The sequence below is a fragment of the Vipera ursinii genome, assembly GCF_947247035.1.
Source record: "Vipera ursinii genome assembly, chromosome: 6".
NCBI classification, from domain to species: domain Eukaryota; kingdom Metazoa; phylum Chordata; class Lepidosauria; order Squamata; family Viperidae; genus Vipera; species Vipera ursinii.
This window is the reverse complement of record NC_139515.1, coordinates 52,495,637-52,513,016: the sequence shown is the minus strand read 5'-3', so window position 1 is coordinate 52,513,016 and position 17,380 is coordinate 52,495,637. Positions and strand designations below refer to the sequence as shown.

The 17,380-nt window shown below is 43.5% G+C and overlaps 1 protein-coding gene across 6 annotated transcripts in view; it reads left to right on the top strand.

Annotated features, from left to right (window-relative positions):
• Window positions 1–17,380, top strand: part of POC1B (POC1 centriolar protein B) — a 66,791-nt gene that overhangs the window by 8,271 nt on the left and 41,140 nt on the right. For all 6 annotated transcript variants that reach the window (XR_014492800.1, XM_083365248.1, XR_014492798.1 and 3 more), the window contains 2 exons: window positions 5,525–5,935; window positions 10,543–10,627. Coding sequence is in view for 3 of the 6 variants with exons in the window: in XM_083365248.1 (XP_083221374.1) it covers window positions 5,921–5,935; window positions 10,543–10,627 (100 nt within the window). In the remaining 3 variants the exon portion in view is untranslated. Of the gene's footprint in view, window positions 1–5,524; window positions 5,936–10,542; window positions 10,628–17,380 lie in introns of those variants that run through there.

The window sequence follows — 17,380 nt, the reverse complement described above, 5'->3', positions numbered from 1 at the left end:
AGGATGGGATCCTGCTTCACTGAATAAAGAGTTGAAGTCTACGAGGGAAAGGCAGCGCATGCTGGAGGGAAAAGGCATTTCCCCCCCCTCAAGGTCGGCTAGCAAGCTACGCTAGCGAACTCGTGATCAGTGGACTCATTCCCTGAGCCTGGAAGCAGGATTCTGAAGAACGCAGGAACCAGCAAGAAAGAATGCCGAAGGTCGGAAAACTGCGAGAATTTGACGTGAAACACCTGGAGGAATGGCCATCATATTTATCACAAGTAGAAAACTACCTCAGGGCCAATCAGATCGCGGAAGAAGGACTGAAGGCCGCAACGCTACTCTGCGTGTGCAGCCCAGCAACCTTTGATTTGGCCAAGAACCATTTCGCGCCAACACCGATTGAAGCAGTCTCCTACGCAGATCTCAAAAAGAAGCTAACAGGGCATTTCCAGCCCAAGATGTCCAAAATGGCTTGGCGGTTCAAGTTCAACCAAAGAGTGCAGCTACCCGGTGAATCAGCTTCGGAATTCATAGCGGGCCTAAGGCAGGCCGCACTCCTATGCAAATTTTCAAATTTAGAAGAGTGACTACTAGACTGCCTCATCTGTGGCCTACGAGACAGAACGCCTCAGCAGAGACTCTTTGTTAGGCCAAACTTAACATTTTCTGAAGCAAAAGATGAAGTGATGGCCGATGAAGCCACTGGGGGCGCAGTTCAAACAGTACAGCCCGCCAAATTGACAAAGTTTGAAGAAACGGTCCACCTTGAGGATGCCAAACACACCGAAGAATCTTCTGAGGAAGAAGAACCTGAAATCAACCGACTCCAAAAGCAACCCAACGCACAACACCGCAATAGCCAGCAGCAAGAGGACAGTTACAAGGCAGTTCTCTTACCGAGATGTAAGGGGTGCGGCGGCAACCATTTTCATGCCAATTGCAGATTTCAATCAGCCACATGCAGAGCTTGCAGAAGGACAGGCCACATCACAGTAGTTTGCAGAGCCTGCCAGAGGGACCGGCCACCCAAGCACCAGTCGGAAGAACCGACTAGGAGTGGTACTGGGGCCCAGGGTCCAGTTAGTGTGGGGGTTTTCAGAAGCTGTAGAAGTGTATGCCGCACCGGGGCTCGATGCCCCCTCAAACCCAAACTTAAGCTCATGGTAGAGCTACAAGGAGTTCCATGTAAGATGGAATTGGACTCTGGCTCTGCAGTCTCAATTATTTCTCAAGACACTTTTAACTTCGTGTGTAGGCGCAGTAACAATTGGGCCAAACTAAGACCCTCAGATATAATCCTAATGGACTTTCAAAATGCTCATGTTAAAGTTAAGGGAGAAGCCACTTTGTTGGTAAAGTTTAAAGGGTTTTTGGGGCACCTGGATGTAATAGTAGTAGGGGGCCAGAGAACGAGTCTCATTTGACTCGATTGGTTTGATGCCTTAGGTATTCAGATTACTGGCATAAACCAGACACAAACTACAGACCTCGTGTCAGTATGCGAGGAATATGCGGATGTTTTTGATTCAACCCTAGGAACATACACAGGCCCGCTTATCTCATTTAAGCTAGATGCCAACATAGTTCCAATCAGAGTTAAGCCTTGTAGGGTCCCCTTTGCCTTAAAACATAAAATTGATTCTGAAATTGATAAGCTTGTAGAACAGGGCGTGTTGCAGCCTGTTGATGGTGAGGAGTGGAAAACTCCTATAGTCACTCCACTTAAAGCCAACGGGGAAATTTGCATTTGTGCTGACTATAAATGAACTCTAAATAAAACCCTCAAGCAACACGCTTACCTGGTCAACCATATTTTAGCCTCCTTGCAAAGGGGTACTATTTTTGCTAAACTTGATTTAGCACATGCCCATCAGCAATTGCCGGTTGATGAGGCCACAGCCGCAGCTCAAATTATCATGACTCACGGGGGGCTTTCAAAGATAAACGCTTACAGTTTGGAGTCAGTGTTGCACCGGGTATTTTTCACAGAATCATGGAGCATACACTCAAGGGTATTCAGGGCATCTGCCCTTATTTTGATGATGTTCTTATTGCAGGGGAATCCCCAGAAGTGTTGGCCAGTAGGCTCAGGGCTGTTTTGCAGAGGCTTCAAGAAGCAGGCCTCAAATTAAAAAAGAACAAGTGTAGTATTGGGGTTTCTTCAACAGAATTCCTGGGTTTCCGAATTGATGCTAACGGCATTCACCCCGCTGATTCTAAAGTGAAGGCCATTAAAATGGCTCCTAGGCCTAAATCAAAAGGAGAGCTACAAGCATTCTTGGGCCTCCTAAACTTCTATCACACATTTCTACCTCAAAAGGCAGCAATAGAAGAGCCCCTCCACAGGCTTCTAGCTAAGAAAGCTCCATGGAAATGGACTAACTTACATGAAAAAAGTTTCCAGGACTTAAAAGCACTATTGTCAGAAAAGTCCACTGTAACTCACTATAAAGAGTCTAAACCTGTATATCTTGCACGTGATGCATCTCCCTATGGGATGCGGGCAGTTTTAAGTCACATAGAAAAAATGAGAAACAGGTTTCTATAGCATTTTACTCAAGGACATTGTCCTCTGCTGAGCCCCACCATGCTCAGATTGACAAAGAGGCCCTAGCCATCGTTGCTGGAATAAAAAAATTCTATGACTATTTATATGGCAGGGATTTCATGGTCTACACTGACCACAAACCTCTGTTGGGACTTTTCACAACAGACAAACAAACCCCCCACATACTATCTCCAAGAATGCAGAGATGGTCTATTTTCCTATCTGCATACAATTTTAAATTAATTCACAAACCGGGCAAGGAAATGGGCCATGCTGATGGCCTCAGCAGACTACCACTGCCACTAATGGATCCAGATCCGGCTCCAGCTGCTAGAATATTGTCCATATAGGACATACCTGAATTTTCCCTCCATGCCGTGGACATTGCTGCTGAAACTGCCACGGATAAAATACTTAGTAGAGTGTTGTCATGGGTATACACGGGCTGGTTGGATAAAAGTCCAGGCTCAGAATTTCAGAGCTATTTTGTCAGGAGGCATGAGTTATCTGCCCATAAAGGGTAATTCCCACTTCCCTAAGAGACAGGGTTTTACAATCATTACATGAAGGCCATCCAGGCATTGTCAGAATGAAAGCTTTAGCTAGAAGCTACCTATGGTGGCCTGGCCTTGATAAGGATATTGAGGCTCAAGTCCATGTTTGTTATACATGCCAGCAATCTAGGCCTGAAATGCCACAGGCTCCAATTCACAGGTGGGAGGAAACACGCACTCCATGGTCTAGGATTCACACAGACTACGCTGGGCCCTTTCTGGGACAGTTCTTCCTTATAGTAGTGGATAATGGCTAGAAGTAATTCCAGTTCCTAACATGACTACTGCTAGGACCATCCAGGTGCTGAGAAAACTCTTTGCCACACATGGGTTGCCAGATGTCTTAGTTTCAGACAATGGGGCCCAATTCACTGCTGCTGAATTTCAGGCCTTCCTTAGAGCTGATCTCATCAGACATGCAATGTCTGCACCTTTTCATCCATCTCCTAATGGTCAAGCTGAACGCATGTTGAGGACAATGAATGAATCACTTGAGTGCATTGTCACAGGTGACTGGCATCACAGATTGGCAGACTTTTTACTCTGCCAGCATTCTACGCCCTGCACTGCTACAGGCAAAAGTCCTGCAGAACTACGTTGGGGGAGGCACTTGATCACTAAACTGGACAGCTTGCATTCCGATAGAGTGGCAGCAGAAGCTTCTTGACCAAAACCCCCAAGGGGGCTGCACATGGGCGATTGGGTTTGGGCCAGGATCTATGGTCATGGGAATCTGTGGGTTCCTGGTCAAATTACCAAGGCATCTGGACCCCTATCTTATGAAGTGGGGTTGGAAGGAGGGCAAGTTGTCAGACGACACATTGATCAGCTCAGGAAACGGTTTCCAGAATGGCCACTAAGTGAGGACTGCGTCATAAGTCCCTCCCAAGGTCCTCAAACTTACAGCCAAGCCAGTCCTCACATGGATTATCAGGACTTTTCCTTCTTAACTGAGGTGGAACCGGAGGGAGAACTGGGGAACCCTGGAATGCAACATGGATCCCCTGAAGGAGCAAGCCAACCAAACTTCAGCAACTGCTGTGCCTACTCTGCCGAACAGTCTGACTCTGGGGTGGGCCAACCTGGAAAGGTCAGCCAGAGTGCATCAAATCCTCTTGACTCAGGAGCACAAAGGGACACAAGTCTACCCAGCCCCCTGGGTAAGCTGGAAGACCACAAAGCAATGGGAACTCCGAGACGTTCCTCTAGGGCACACAAGCCTCCTTCATATCTTGCAGATTACACTGTAAAATAAAAGCTATATATTGTTGTAATTCCTGTTTGCCACTATACTACAGAAAATAGTGCTATGATGTAACTGTCTAAAAGTGCCATCTTTGAAGCCTATTCATTCAGATGTTTAATAGCATTGAAACCTAGTTTTTTATTTTTTATTATTATCACTATTACTTTAGTGTGTTTGGATAATTGATAATTGTTGAGACTAATTGGTGCTATTATGGTCTGTTCTAAGGGGGGAGGGATGTTATGTACTGGGCTCTTGGTGGGTTGCTGGAGCAGCTAACAGCTCTCCAGCAACCCAGACTACTATACCCTGTAAACCGCCCTGAGTCCTTCGGGAAAGGGCGGTATATAAATTCAATAAATTAAATTAAGTCTCTGGTACTGCAATTGACTATCTTCAGGCGGCAATGGTTGATTCAAACCCATTGGCTGCCGCCTAGGGGCTAAACTATATATTGCGGCTAGTTGCAGCCATTTCCCCAGTACAGTTTCTGCATAAAATAAACTATGAGTTACCCTGTATTCAGTTACACGTCTTCATTCCTGCGCCAAAGAACCCACTATTTAACATTACCTATTTTGGGCAATGACATGTACAAAGCTCAGAGTACCAAGAAAGAAGCACCTGTACATAAGTTGTGTTTGCTATAGTTCTTATTCTATGATTTGCAGGCTTGAGAGAAATTAAGCCCTTTCTCCTACTCAGCATAAAGAAATCCAGCAGTGATATTGCTAAACAGCACCTGTCTCCCTTAGGATTTGGGACCGGAGACAGTGACAATCCTAGGCTAAACTGTAAACTCGAAAAGGCTTTGTGAAGAACACGGCCAAACCACAATTCACAATAAGAACATGGACTGCCCCTGGAATCATTAGGATGGTAACTTCAGGGTGCCCCACTTTTTTTTTAAATTCCATTTATATCCCGCCCTTCTCCGAAGACTCAGGGCGGCTTACAAGCGTAGCAGTAGCCTTCATTCTATGTATATGCCTGCTTATTAGGGCTTTCACACACACCCCAAGGGGCATTATAACAAAGTCAGCTTAATTGCCCCTAACAATCTGGGTCTTGAAGAAAGCTTGAAGAAAGCGTCTGTTTTCCGCATACTAAAACGGGGTATAACATAACCCCTCCAGCTTAATTTCAACCGAAAAACTACTCAAAGCGAAGAAGAGACCATTTTTTTCTTAGCGCAGCCTCTCCTCCCTGGAAACCCGCCCGCTGTTCCACCAATCACTGGCGAGATGTGCTGGACACGCGCGTGCTGTCACTAAGCAACAGGCCCAGCTTCGACACCCCCTGCCGAAGGGCTCTAATTGAGGAAAGTCGAGTACCGATGGCGTCGATGTCCGAGCTCGGCTTTGAAAGAGGCGACCCCTTCTCTCCCTGCCAGTGCCTGCCTGCCTCGTTTTCCTTCTCGAGGAGAGGCGGCGAAGGACTCGCTTCCTTTCCAAGGCATTCTCGCCAGCAGCGCAGGAGGCGAAGTCGGGGCTCGACTGATCCGGCCTAGAGCGCGGGCGATTTGATGGGCTCTGGAACCGGCGCAGGGGAAAAAAAAAGACCCCTCCTCTTTTGTCTGGAGTCCGGATGGCGTCCGCTCTGGTACGGCCAGTCATTTGAGCGAGGCGCTGCTCGTTTCGCAGGTGGTTGTGGGTGGGAAGGGTCTCTCGCCCCCTCCACCATATTGTTTCCTTTCGCTTTCGCTGTTTGCTCACGCGTTTGGGCGAGCCGACGGCTGGTAATTGACGGTTGTGCTTTCTCAGTGCCTTGAATCACAAAATCAACCACGAACTGCTTTCGTAGCCAGGAGCGCTGAACGCATCTCGTTGAGGGTGGGGTGGGGTATTTCTTTTTTGTTCAGTGTTTCCTGCGAACCCAGAACATGGAATTGAGTAAACTATGATCTGGTGAGCCAGGGCAGGGTGAAGTGCTAACACTGCCGAGAAGTACTTTTCCTCCTTGGTGCCGTTGCACTGAATAGTAACTCCTGAATTCTCAGCCCCAGCATCCCTGAAAAGCCTTTAGGGAAAAGGGCTACGCCGTACCGAAAGACTATAGAGGATTGAGGTGTGTGTGTGTGTTTGTTTGTTTGTTTGACACGTACTTTTTAAAAAGGGAATTTAAACAGCTGTTGTGCAGGAAAAAGCTGCTTGATTTGGAGAAGAGAATATATGTAGTTTCTGATTGAACTGTGGAATCCTTGGTGCTCTCTGACCCTGGTTGTTTGGTTGCACTTTGCTTGAAACGTCTGCAAGCAAGCTTAGAAAGCACCAGGGATTCCAAAGGATGTCAAGTTTGGATATTTAAGTGGAAAAACTCCAGAGAATACCAATAAAAAAAATCGTAGAAAAAACACTTATCAAACCCTATTAACACATGATTGTCAGGTATAGCTGTGACCATGAAATTTTAGGTTTTAGTTTTCTAATTTTTGCTGTGCAATAGAGGAAAAGCAATGGCAGAGAACAGGATCCTAATCCAGAAATCTTTAAAGAAATTAATTTCCAGTTTTTTTATCAGTCACGCCACTTGCAGTCAAAAGATATCAACAGCTCCAACTTTGTTTTCCTGCTCAACTGCCTTAGCTACCACAACAAAAGGAATCATGTTAACTCCTTTTTTTTTCTTGGCAGTTCCACATGTAGAGTTGGTCATAAAAGAGTTGCATATTACTACCTCAGTCATTTGTCATTCTTGGCTATGTGATGCTAGGGCTATGTTTACACAATCCAGTTTTCTATATCATTTGGTGAAGAAGGGAAAAATAGTAGTTGCTCTTCCTTTAAATAGAAGCCATATTTTATTTCTCATTAACGCTGATTGTGAAGTTCACTTCTTTCTGTCTCCCCAGATAGTGCAACATAGAAATGTTATTTTGATATTTAATTGATAAATATTTGAAAACTAATTGCATTGGAGCCAATATCCTTCCCAAAGATAAAAATGTAATTCCATCTTTGTTTTTTATAACCTGAGTAGTAAACAATATTATATTTTGATTAAAAGTGTTCAATTGCAATCCATCTCAATTTGCTGATACCTTAAACTGTTAATTTGCACTTGTTTCATTTTAACTTCCATTGCGTTAGCTTTCCTCTTTTCATGCTCCTTACCTTCCATGTACCTACTATAATTCTGTCTTTGCAGATTTGGATTGTCTTTTCCTCTATGGCAGGGGTGTCAAACTCAATTTCATTGAGGGCCGCATCAGCACTGCGGTTGCCCTCGGGCCGGGTGGACGTGGCCAGTGTGGGCGTGGCCTGCTGGGTGGGCGTGGCTAGAGTGCATATGGCTTACTGGGTGGGCATGGCCAGCTCTACATCGTTCGCATCAAGGGTGCCTATGGGGGCCTGGGCAGGAGTGGGACAGATCTGAGGGTCTCTGGCAGAAGGAGGGTCTCTGGGCCAGGGCCAAGGCAGTGGGGGCTGTTCCCTCACTGTTTCCAGGATGGCTTCACGGGCCACATGAAACCACTTTGCGGGCGGGATCCGGCCCCCGGGCCTTGTTTTTGACATGTCTGCTCTATGGTAACATCAACAATTAATCTAACCACATTTTATACAGTATTAGTACAGGTAGTCCTCCACTTACAACCATTCAATGACAATTTGAAGTTACAACAGCATTGAAAAGAGCTGTTGGTGGAGCAGTGGGCTAATGCCTCCTTAAGTAACACCAGCTGCCTGCAATTAGTGCAGGTTCGCATCCCACCAGGCTCAAGGTTGACTCAGCCTTCCATCCTTCTGAGGTAGGTAAAATGAGGACCCAGATTGTTGGGGGCAATTAAGCTGACTTTGTAATAATGCCGCTTGGGGGGTGTATGAAAGCCCTAATAAGCAGGCATATACATAGAATGAAGGCTACTGCTAAGCTTGTAAGCCGCCCTGAGTCTTCAGAGAAGGGCGGGATATAAATGGAATTAAAATAAAATAAATAAATAAATAAAAAAGTGATTTATGACCGTTTTCACACTTGACTGTTGCAGCATCCCCATGTCATGTGATCAAAATTCAGTGCCCTGGGGTTATGTAACCATCCAATTAGCACCCTTTTGCCCAGGGGTGAGGGTGATCAGGCCCCTGAGCTCAGGCTGGTTTACCTTAATGCCAGGTCCGTTGTTAATAAGGCTCCCCTCGTTCGAGACTTGATCGAGGAGGAACGCGCGGATCTGGCATGCATTAAGGAAACTTGGTTGGGCTCAGAGGGAGGAGTCCCTCTGATTGAGTTATGCCCCCCAGGTTTCCGTGTGCTACACCAACCACGGGCTTAGGGTAGGGGCGGTGGGGTGGTGGTGGTTATCAGGGAGACTTTATGTCCGCGGGAGACCACCATTGTCCAGATTGGTGGGAGTGAGTCCCTCCTCCTGAGATGTGGTTCTCGGGTTCAGATGGGCTTGTTGCTTACATACCTGGCGCCCAGCTGTGTGGCAACAGCTCTGCCCGAACTGCTCGACACGCTCTCAGGGTTAGCGGTGGAGTTCCCCAGGCTCATAGTGCGCGAGTTTTGATGGGGGTTTCCTGATACTCCCATGTAACATCTCTACTCCGTGAGCTGCATTGGCTTCCGGTTGCCCAACGGGTGAGATTCAAGGTGCTGGTGATGACCTATAAAGCCCTAAATGGCTTGGGTCCGGGATATTTGAGGGAACACCTGCTGCCAGCATCAAGTTCCCTTTGTCCAGTGCGCTCGCAGAGGGAGGGTCTTCTCAGGGTGCCGGCGGATAACACCCAGGGGGAGGGCCTTTTCTGTGGGTGCGCCTGCCCTCTGGAACCAGCTGCCCGTGGAGCTCAGGACTGCCCCTGACCTATGTTCATTCCGCCGAGACCTGAAGACTTGGCTCTTTGAGCTCTCTGGCCCAGGCTGAGAATTTTAACTGGGGTTTTATTTTCAGGGATAATTTAATCTTTTATTTGTCTTTTAACTTTGTATTTTGTATTGGTGTGATTTTAAAATGCCCTGTAAACCGCCCTGAGTCCTTCGGGAAAGGGCGGTATATAAATCTAATAAAATAAATAAATAAATAAATAAATAAATAAATAAATAAATAAATAAATACCTTTTGCAGCCTTCTGACAAGCAAAGTCAATGGGGAAGCCAGATTCACTTAGCAACCGTGTTACTAACCTAACAACTCAGTGATTCATTTAACAACAATGGCAAGGAAGGTGGTAAAATGGGACAAAACTCATTTAACAAATGTCTCACTTAGCAACATTAGCAACAAAAGTGTTGGACTCAATTATGGTCATAAGTCGAAGACTACCCATACTCGGAAAGACCTTCAGCTTTATCTTTAGTAACATGCTGAGTGCCATCTAAGATGAGGGATCCATTATCCTGCAGTGTATTATTAATCATTTTATTTTTTATTCCTGTATTTTTACTTATATTCATTTCTATTCTATTCTTGGTAAAGTAAAGGAGTGATTTACCATTACCTTGTTCTGCACTGTATGAATGGATGTTTCTGGCATTATCTCTCTCTCCAACGTATTCCTATTTTGCAGCTGTCCAATACAGTATAAGTACCTGCTTTCTTATTTGGGCAGCTGAATGACCTTCATCCCTTAGGTGACCCTGCTGGGAAATTATAATTATACTCCCAGCACACAGTAAGGACTTGAGGAGCTATGGGAAATAAAATATGGTAATACATAGGCACGTGTTTCAATTGCCATTAAACAGCAAGGGCAATCCCATTCCTATCAAGGGAGTTTAGTATATCTTTTATCATAAGTAGAAGCACTGCTAGTAATACATTATGATATATCTGAAAGAAATCTTTCTCCAACCTTGGGAAAGTGAGAAATGCTTGGTATTTGGCCAGCATTGAAGGTCCTGCTTTTCTGGTGCATTCTGTTGGCCCCCAGTTTTTACAGTGAATAAAAGCAAAAGATGCTAATTACTCATTTGGATTCTATTGGTCTCATTATGTGGGATATAAGAAAAGGGTTGAAAACAAAAGATGGATTGTAGCATCTTCATGTACTAACTCTTCAGCAATATATTACTGTATCAAATTAGTAATTAAATAATACTCCTTTATTAAATTTATGAACTGCCCATTTGACAAAAAGTGACTCTGGGCAGCATACAAAAGTTGAATAAAACAAATATAAAAACAGCAAATGTAATAGTATAAAATTCCACCTTAAAGTTAAATATTATAAAAATGAATATATGTATTTGTATATATTTCTCTACTATAGGAAGATCCTGTTTTGATTCGTCATTTTAAAGGTCACAAAGATGCCGTCACTTGCGTTGCTTTCAGTCCAAATACTAAAGTGCTTGGTAAGTCCACCTGAAGCATATCTGAAAATGTTAATTCTGTAATCTCATGATATTCTCTCCATAGATTAAAAACAAATGTAACTATGCTACTTGCTGAAGTCCATACTTAAGACAATTATAACTCCAAGACAAGAGGTGCCAATATGCTGCCATTGATGATTATTCTTATCTATAAGTAGTATCCAGCTCTTTGGTATTGAAGGTAGGCTAAATATAGTTCATTAGGTTCTAGAATAAACCTATTGAACTATATTAATGTTGCTTAAGGTAGCAGAATATCTTCTAGAATGAAAAGTTATGGAAATGTATAGGTAGAACCTTATCCTCTAATGGTGTATTTATCAATAGAATCAAAGGGATAACAAGAGATAGGTCTCGCCTTAGAGAGATGTATAGGTTTTCTACAGGTAGTAACAGTTGTTTCCTTTTAAACAACCATTCATTCATATCTGATTCTCAGAGAGTGCTTGGATAAGTCCCTACAATTTTCTGGATTTTCAGAGGTGTTTGCCATTGCCTCCTTCCTAGGACTGAGAAAGTGACAGGCCCAAGGACATCCAGCTGGCTTTGTGCCTAAGGCTGGACAAGAACTCATGATCCCCTGTTTCTATTTATTAGGATATAATAATTATTATATTAGGATAATTATTAAGATATAATAATATATCCTGAAGTTTTTCGTAATAATACACCCTAAATATGACGTTCTTATACCCAGATTTTAATCATTTTTTATTTCTCAATGTAAATTCAGCAACACAGATGATAGACAGATAGACAGACACTGATTACACTATTTCTTTTCAGAATAAATAATATTACAGGTAGTCCTTATTTAATGACTCTAATTGGGACCAGAAGTTCCATCACTAAGCGAACAATCATTAGACAAAACATCATGTGACTACAATGCTTAGCAATGGCAGTTATACCGGTAGTAGTCCTAGTTGCAGTCATTAAGTAAAGACCTCATGCTTCTCCTCTGTCACACATGCCTCCACTCCCCACCTTTAATTATTTCCGTTTTTGGCCATCCTATACTCATAGCCTAACCCTACAACTCCCATGAGGGCCCCAGTCGCTTTTGCTACCAATAAAGTGTCCCCAGCAGAGGCAGCTTCTGGCCCTTTGTGAGACCCTATAACTAATAACTAAATATATCAAGTATACTAAAATAATAACAAAATCAATAGCATTATAAATAATGGAAGTGTCAACACTGCTAACATCGAATGTTCTTGCTTGACAAGAGATGAAGAAGCTATTTGATATGTTAAACTTGTGTATTGCTTTAAGAGATAGGGTTAAGGCTGGGAGGAGGGAGGAGGAAGATTGTGCCTCAAGGCCATATGGAATTAAAGAAGATAAGAACTTGGCGGGTTGTCTAATGGAAGGGAAACTGATTCTTTAAATTAATTGGAGAATATGATTAATGACAAAATTAGAAAGGTGGAGAATTGTGTTTTAATATATTGTGCAAGGGGGCGGAGATTTCAGATTCCAGCTTCCTTTGAGCAAGCATTTGCCGGTATATTAGGCTAAATAAAGGACTTTTAAGGTAAACAATGCCTCAGTCACTTGAAAAGCCCATACGTCGGAAACTTAACATCAAGCTGGAATCTTCCTACTTTTTAAAATAATTAGGGAGTCCCGACCTCCCATCTCTGTCTCCAAGTTTGGGAGGAAGTCTGGCAAAGAGTTGGGGAAGATCCCATCATGGAGGAAGAAAAATTGCCTGAAGACAGCTCCCTGGCACCAGCAGCCACCCCAGCGGGGGAAGGGCCAGTGAAGAAGCTGGCAGGGAAAGAGTTTCAGCAATCCTCCCAGCTGGGAGCTAGACCCAAACAGCCAGGACAATTGGTCTGGTCGTCAGGGTGGATTAAGCCCAGTGGAGACTCCAGGCGCCTCGAAGCAGCCTTGCCATCCCCAAGGGCTTCAAAGGCAGAGGAGGTAGGATGACAACAAAGAGAAATCCTGCACATCATATTCCCCAGACCGGTGGGGAGTGGCCAGGCCAGCTGAGATTTAATACTCGGGTGAGTGGAAATATCCGTCTGCAGCCCAAAGCCAATCGATTGACAATTTAGCAGAGAGGTTTGAAGAACTAGAAGTGAAAAGCCCAGAAAAGTTCCTGCCAAAAGAGGCCCCCAGCCCCCTTCTCGCAGAGCTAACGGCCCTCCAACTCCTGGAGTTCCCTGTTAGGGCCTCCAGTCCCACAGAAGAAGAGGAACTAGGGCCCCTCAGCAGTGGGGAGTGTGGCAACCCCCACAGAAGGAGGGGCAGTAACCTCTGAGCCTAAATCAGTTGATAGAGGCCTTGCAGCAGATTGGGGTGTTGCAGAAGCCTGGAAAGCAACAGCTAATTGGGGGACAACAATCCCAAGGAGACTGGTCACCACCCCTGAGTGCCAAGCAACCACTGAGGAGCCCGCAAGTGAGGGAGGCACCACAGCATTTGAGACTAACACGTCTCTTAGTAGATCAACAGCAGAGGGCGCCACTATTCCCTGCAGCCAAAATCCAGAGTAGACAACAGCAACCCCCATCTGTCCAACAACCATTGAGGGGCCTACAACAGCAGGTGGTGCCGCAATGTCCCACCAACCAACAGCACCCTCCCCTCAGACAACCACAGCAGAGGAGGCAGTAGCAGGGTCCAAACATGCAGCCCCTGGGTCTACAGCAGCACCAATGGGGTAGACAGCATCTGGGTGTCCAATAGTAGCAGTTGGGCCCCTGGCAGCCATTGAATCAATAACCAGGAGGGGGCCAGCAACAACTGGGAGCAGAGCAACAGCAGTGCGGGGCCCCAGCAACCATTGAACCAACAACCAGGGTGGGGCCAGCAGCAATGGGGTGCCCAACAAGCAATGATGAGCCCACCCTTCAGAGCAACCTTCAATGGGGACCCAGAGAAACTGATTTTCTTCCTCAACCAAGTTTGCTCTCATTTGAATCGCTGGGGTCATCTCTATCCAGATCAGGGTGTGATGGTCGATGTGATTGCATCTAGTCTAGAGGGAGAAGCATCCGAATGGTTGAACAATTTATATAACGAGCAGGCCCCTGAATTGGAGGACCCCCACCTTTTCCTCCTCCAGCTGAGGGAAAGATTTGAGGACCCATCCATTGCCCTCAAAGTGGAAGAACAAATCCATAAGATGAAGCAAGCTGGCCGGCCTGCCCTAGAGTACATGCGGGAGTTTTGAAAGATGGCAGGTCAGATAGAGAGATGGCCTGAGCAATCAATAATTCATCTTTTTAGAGAAGGGTTAGACGACCACCTTTCTCAGGCATGTATCTACCGAGCTGTGCCCAATTAGCTACATGAATGGTACCAGGCAGCGGTGAAATTAGATGTTCAGCTTGCCCGCTATAAAAAGCCTCTCCTACCTGAAGCTGCGCCAAAGCCAGAACCCAGATGGCTACCACCCTCCTCAAGAAAACCCCAACGACTGCTACTGCCGAAAGACCTAGACCACCTACAGGTCTGCCAATCAAGTGCTTTCGATGTGGACAGCGGGGACATCGAGCATCGAACTGCCCAGTTCCTTACCCGCAACAGCAGAGTATACTAGAACCAACAACGAGGAAGAGACCCGCACAGCAGCCACCGAGAGAAAACTCCCCAGACTTTTGGGAAAAAATTCACCCGGTGTTCCATTGTAGCTTACTGAAACCTTTTCGAGCCTCCACTTTAAGATCTCCTCCTAAGAAAGCACCTGGACCCCTCGTAGTAGCAGGTCAGACCCATTATGAAGTGAAACGTATTCTTGACTCTAGAATCTTTAAGGGAAAATTGCAGTACCTAGTACAATGGAAGGGATACCCATTGTCTGAAGCCATTTGGGTGAAATCTAGTGATGTAAAAGCTGACAGACTTTTCAAAAGGTTTTATGAGAAACACCCCAACAAACCAAAAGGCAGTTCCTAACTTGTGTTTTGTTTACATTACAGGATCTGTCCTTTTTGTAAGGGGGGGGCAGATGTCAATGCTGCTAACATCGAATGTTCTTGCTTGACAAGAGATGAAGAAGCTATTTGATATGTTAAACTTGTGTATTGCTTTAAGAGATAGGGTTAAGGCTGGGAGGAGGGAGGAGGAAGATTGTGCCTCAAGGCCATATGAAATTAAAGGATAAGAACTTGGCAGGTTGTCTAATAGAAGGGAAACTGATTCTTTAAATTAATTGGAGAATATGATTAATGACAAAATTAGAAAGGTGGAGAATTGTGTTTAATATATTGTGCAAGGGGGCGGAGATTTCAGATTCCAGCTTCCTTCGAGCAAGCATTTGCCGGTGTATTAGGCTAAATAAAGGACTTTTAAGGTAAACAATGCCTCAGAGTCACTTGAAAAGCTCATACGTCAGAAACTTGACAGGAAGGACTTTTTGCCCTATAAATAATGTGGGATGTTTCTGGGCAAGATCGTTTGAGAATCTAGTAGTTTCAAGGTAGACAATCAGTTCTCAATCTGGAAATAGGTAGACCAAGTGGAAAAATGGTTTTTAAAAAAATATATTCTATTAATTTTTTTTACATAATCACTTTAATATTTGGTAAAGATTGTGTTGTCTGGGTTTATATTTAAAAAAACAATAATTAGTTTCTGTAATTCTATAGTCCACATAATAGCTTTGCTTGATATTCTCTTCTTCCAAAAATGTTCTCTTTTGCCAACCTTGAATTAATACAATCATTATTTGGATAAATAACAATTAAACATGGACATTTTCTAATATTTCTGCAAATAATAACCACATTGATATAAAGTTTCTTTTCTAACTGATCATCTTGATTGCCTTATCATAGATCCTGTTTAAAATTCTTATTTAAATTTGTTTTCTCCACAATATTCAAAACATTCTTACTGGTTAAGATTTTCATTACCCTTAAATATTTAAGTCTTTTTTCCCTCATACAGGTCATCCCAACACTTTTACATTTCTCATATCTTAAAAAAAAAAGAAAAAAAGAAAAAGAAATAAGATAGTATACTACTTAAAATACATATCCCTCTTAGACCAATGTACATTTATATCCAGAATTTTTCTCTTATTTTTAACCATATTCAAGCATATGTTTAATCTTTAAGTGTTCTATTTAATAAATCCAATTATCTAATCTTTTAGATCTAATCAAAACATTTCTATCCATTCGAAGTTTTCTCAAAATTAATTTCTAAAACATTGCCTTTATATAAACCATCCCAACATTTTTATATATCTCATGTCAAAAAACAAAACACAAAGGAAAAAAGAAAGAAAAAATATTGTATTACTTGGGCTCATCCCTCTTCATTTATATCCGAAATCTTTCTATTTCTTTAACCATATTCAAACATATTTAATTTTCAAATATTCCCTCTGATAGATCCCATCATCTAATTTCTTGATTCTCACTTTATCCTTTTTTGCCAGACATCTTTCCTGATCAATATGTTTCTCTGAATCAAAGAGTCTTCCTGTAGTCTTGTGGATGTTGTTGTAGGTACAAAAGGCAAATCAGGTGAGATGTTTTTATAGGAAGGTTTTGCCCCTTCATATTCATTGGAAATTTTTTCCTTTCTTTCTCTCTTAATTTCTCTTATCATTTTTTGTCTCTTAAGTTCTCGTAGTTCTCCTGGCAGCTCTCTAATCCTTTTTGACAAATCTTTTTTCTTGTCCTCAGACTTATTTTGTGATCTTAGACTTAGAGCAGACATGTCAAACACAAGGCCCGGGGGCCAGATCCGGCCCGCGAAGTGGTTTCATGTGGCCCGCGAACCCATCCTGGAAACAGTGAGGGAATGGCCCCCACTGCCTTGCCCTGGCCCAGAGACCCTCCTTCTTCCAGAGACCCTCAGATCTGTCCCACTCCTGCCCAGGCCCCCATAGGCACCCTTGATGCGAACGATGTAGAGCTGGCCATGCCCACCCAGTTGGCCATACAGTCTAGCCACGCCCACCCAGTAGGCCACGCCCACCCTGGCCACACCGACCCTGGCCCCTTGAGGGCAACCGCAATGCTGATGTGGCCCTCAATGAAATTGAGTTTGACACCCCTGACTTAGAGTATAAGTTATCTTTTCCATGTCCATTATTTCCTGTAAGTTTTTTCCCACCTGGATTGAGTCATACTTCCTTCTGTTGTTAGGTTCCATCTTTAAATCTCCTCTGGTTCATCAGTTGTCCGTTTTATCTGCTCACTCTCTATTTTTCTGAGGTTTTTTTTTTTGTTGTAAAGTTAAATTGGAGATATATTCATTTATATTTTCAAAGTTATTTTTAATTTCCTCATGGTTTGAGATCAGTGATGTTTGAATTAGTTGCAACATAGCATACATCTTCTTCTGGAAAATATTTGTTTTTTCTTGGTATGTTCTTTCTGCAGATCTCTGGTTTTCCATGATAGTCAAAAATCAGGGTTTTCCTTTCTCTGCAGACAGCTTTAAAGTCACAGTTGAATAAGTATTTGTAATCCGGAAAAGTCAATTTTTTCTTCTTCTAAAGTTTATAATTCTTGCTTTGAAGGTAGCCCAAGATGTTTTCTTTTTTTGTCACAGCTGTTCTCTTTATTAAGACATTGATGGTCACTAAAAACAAGTTATCTTTTCCTGGGCTTTGCCAGTTCCTGTATTAAAGCAACTATTATATTTTCATCCACCACTAGATATGAGCACTAATTTGTTTTTCAGTTTTCAAACTAAACAATTGTTTTCTTCTATTTTCATGATTTAAAAAAGAAATCTTAACACATTCCACCAATTTCA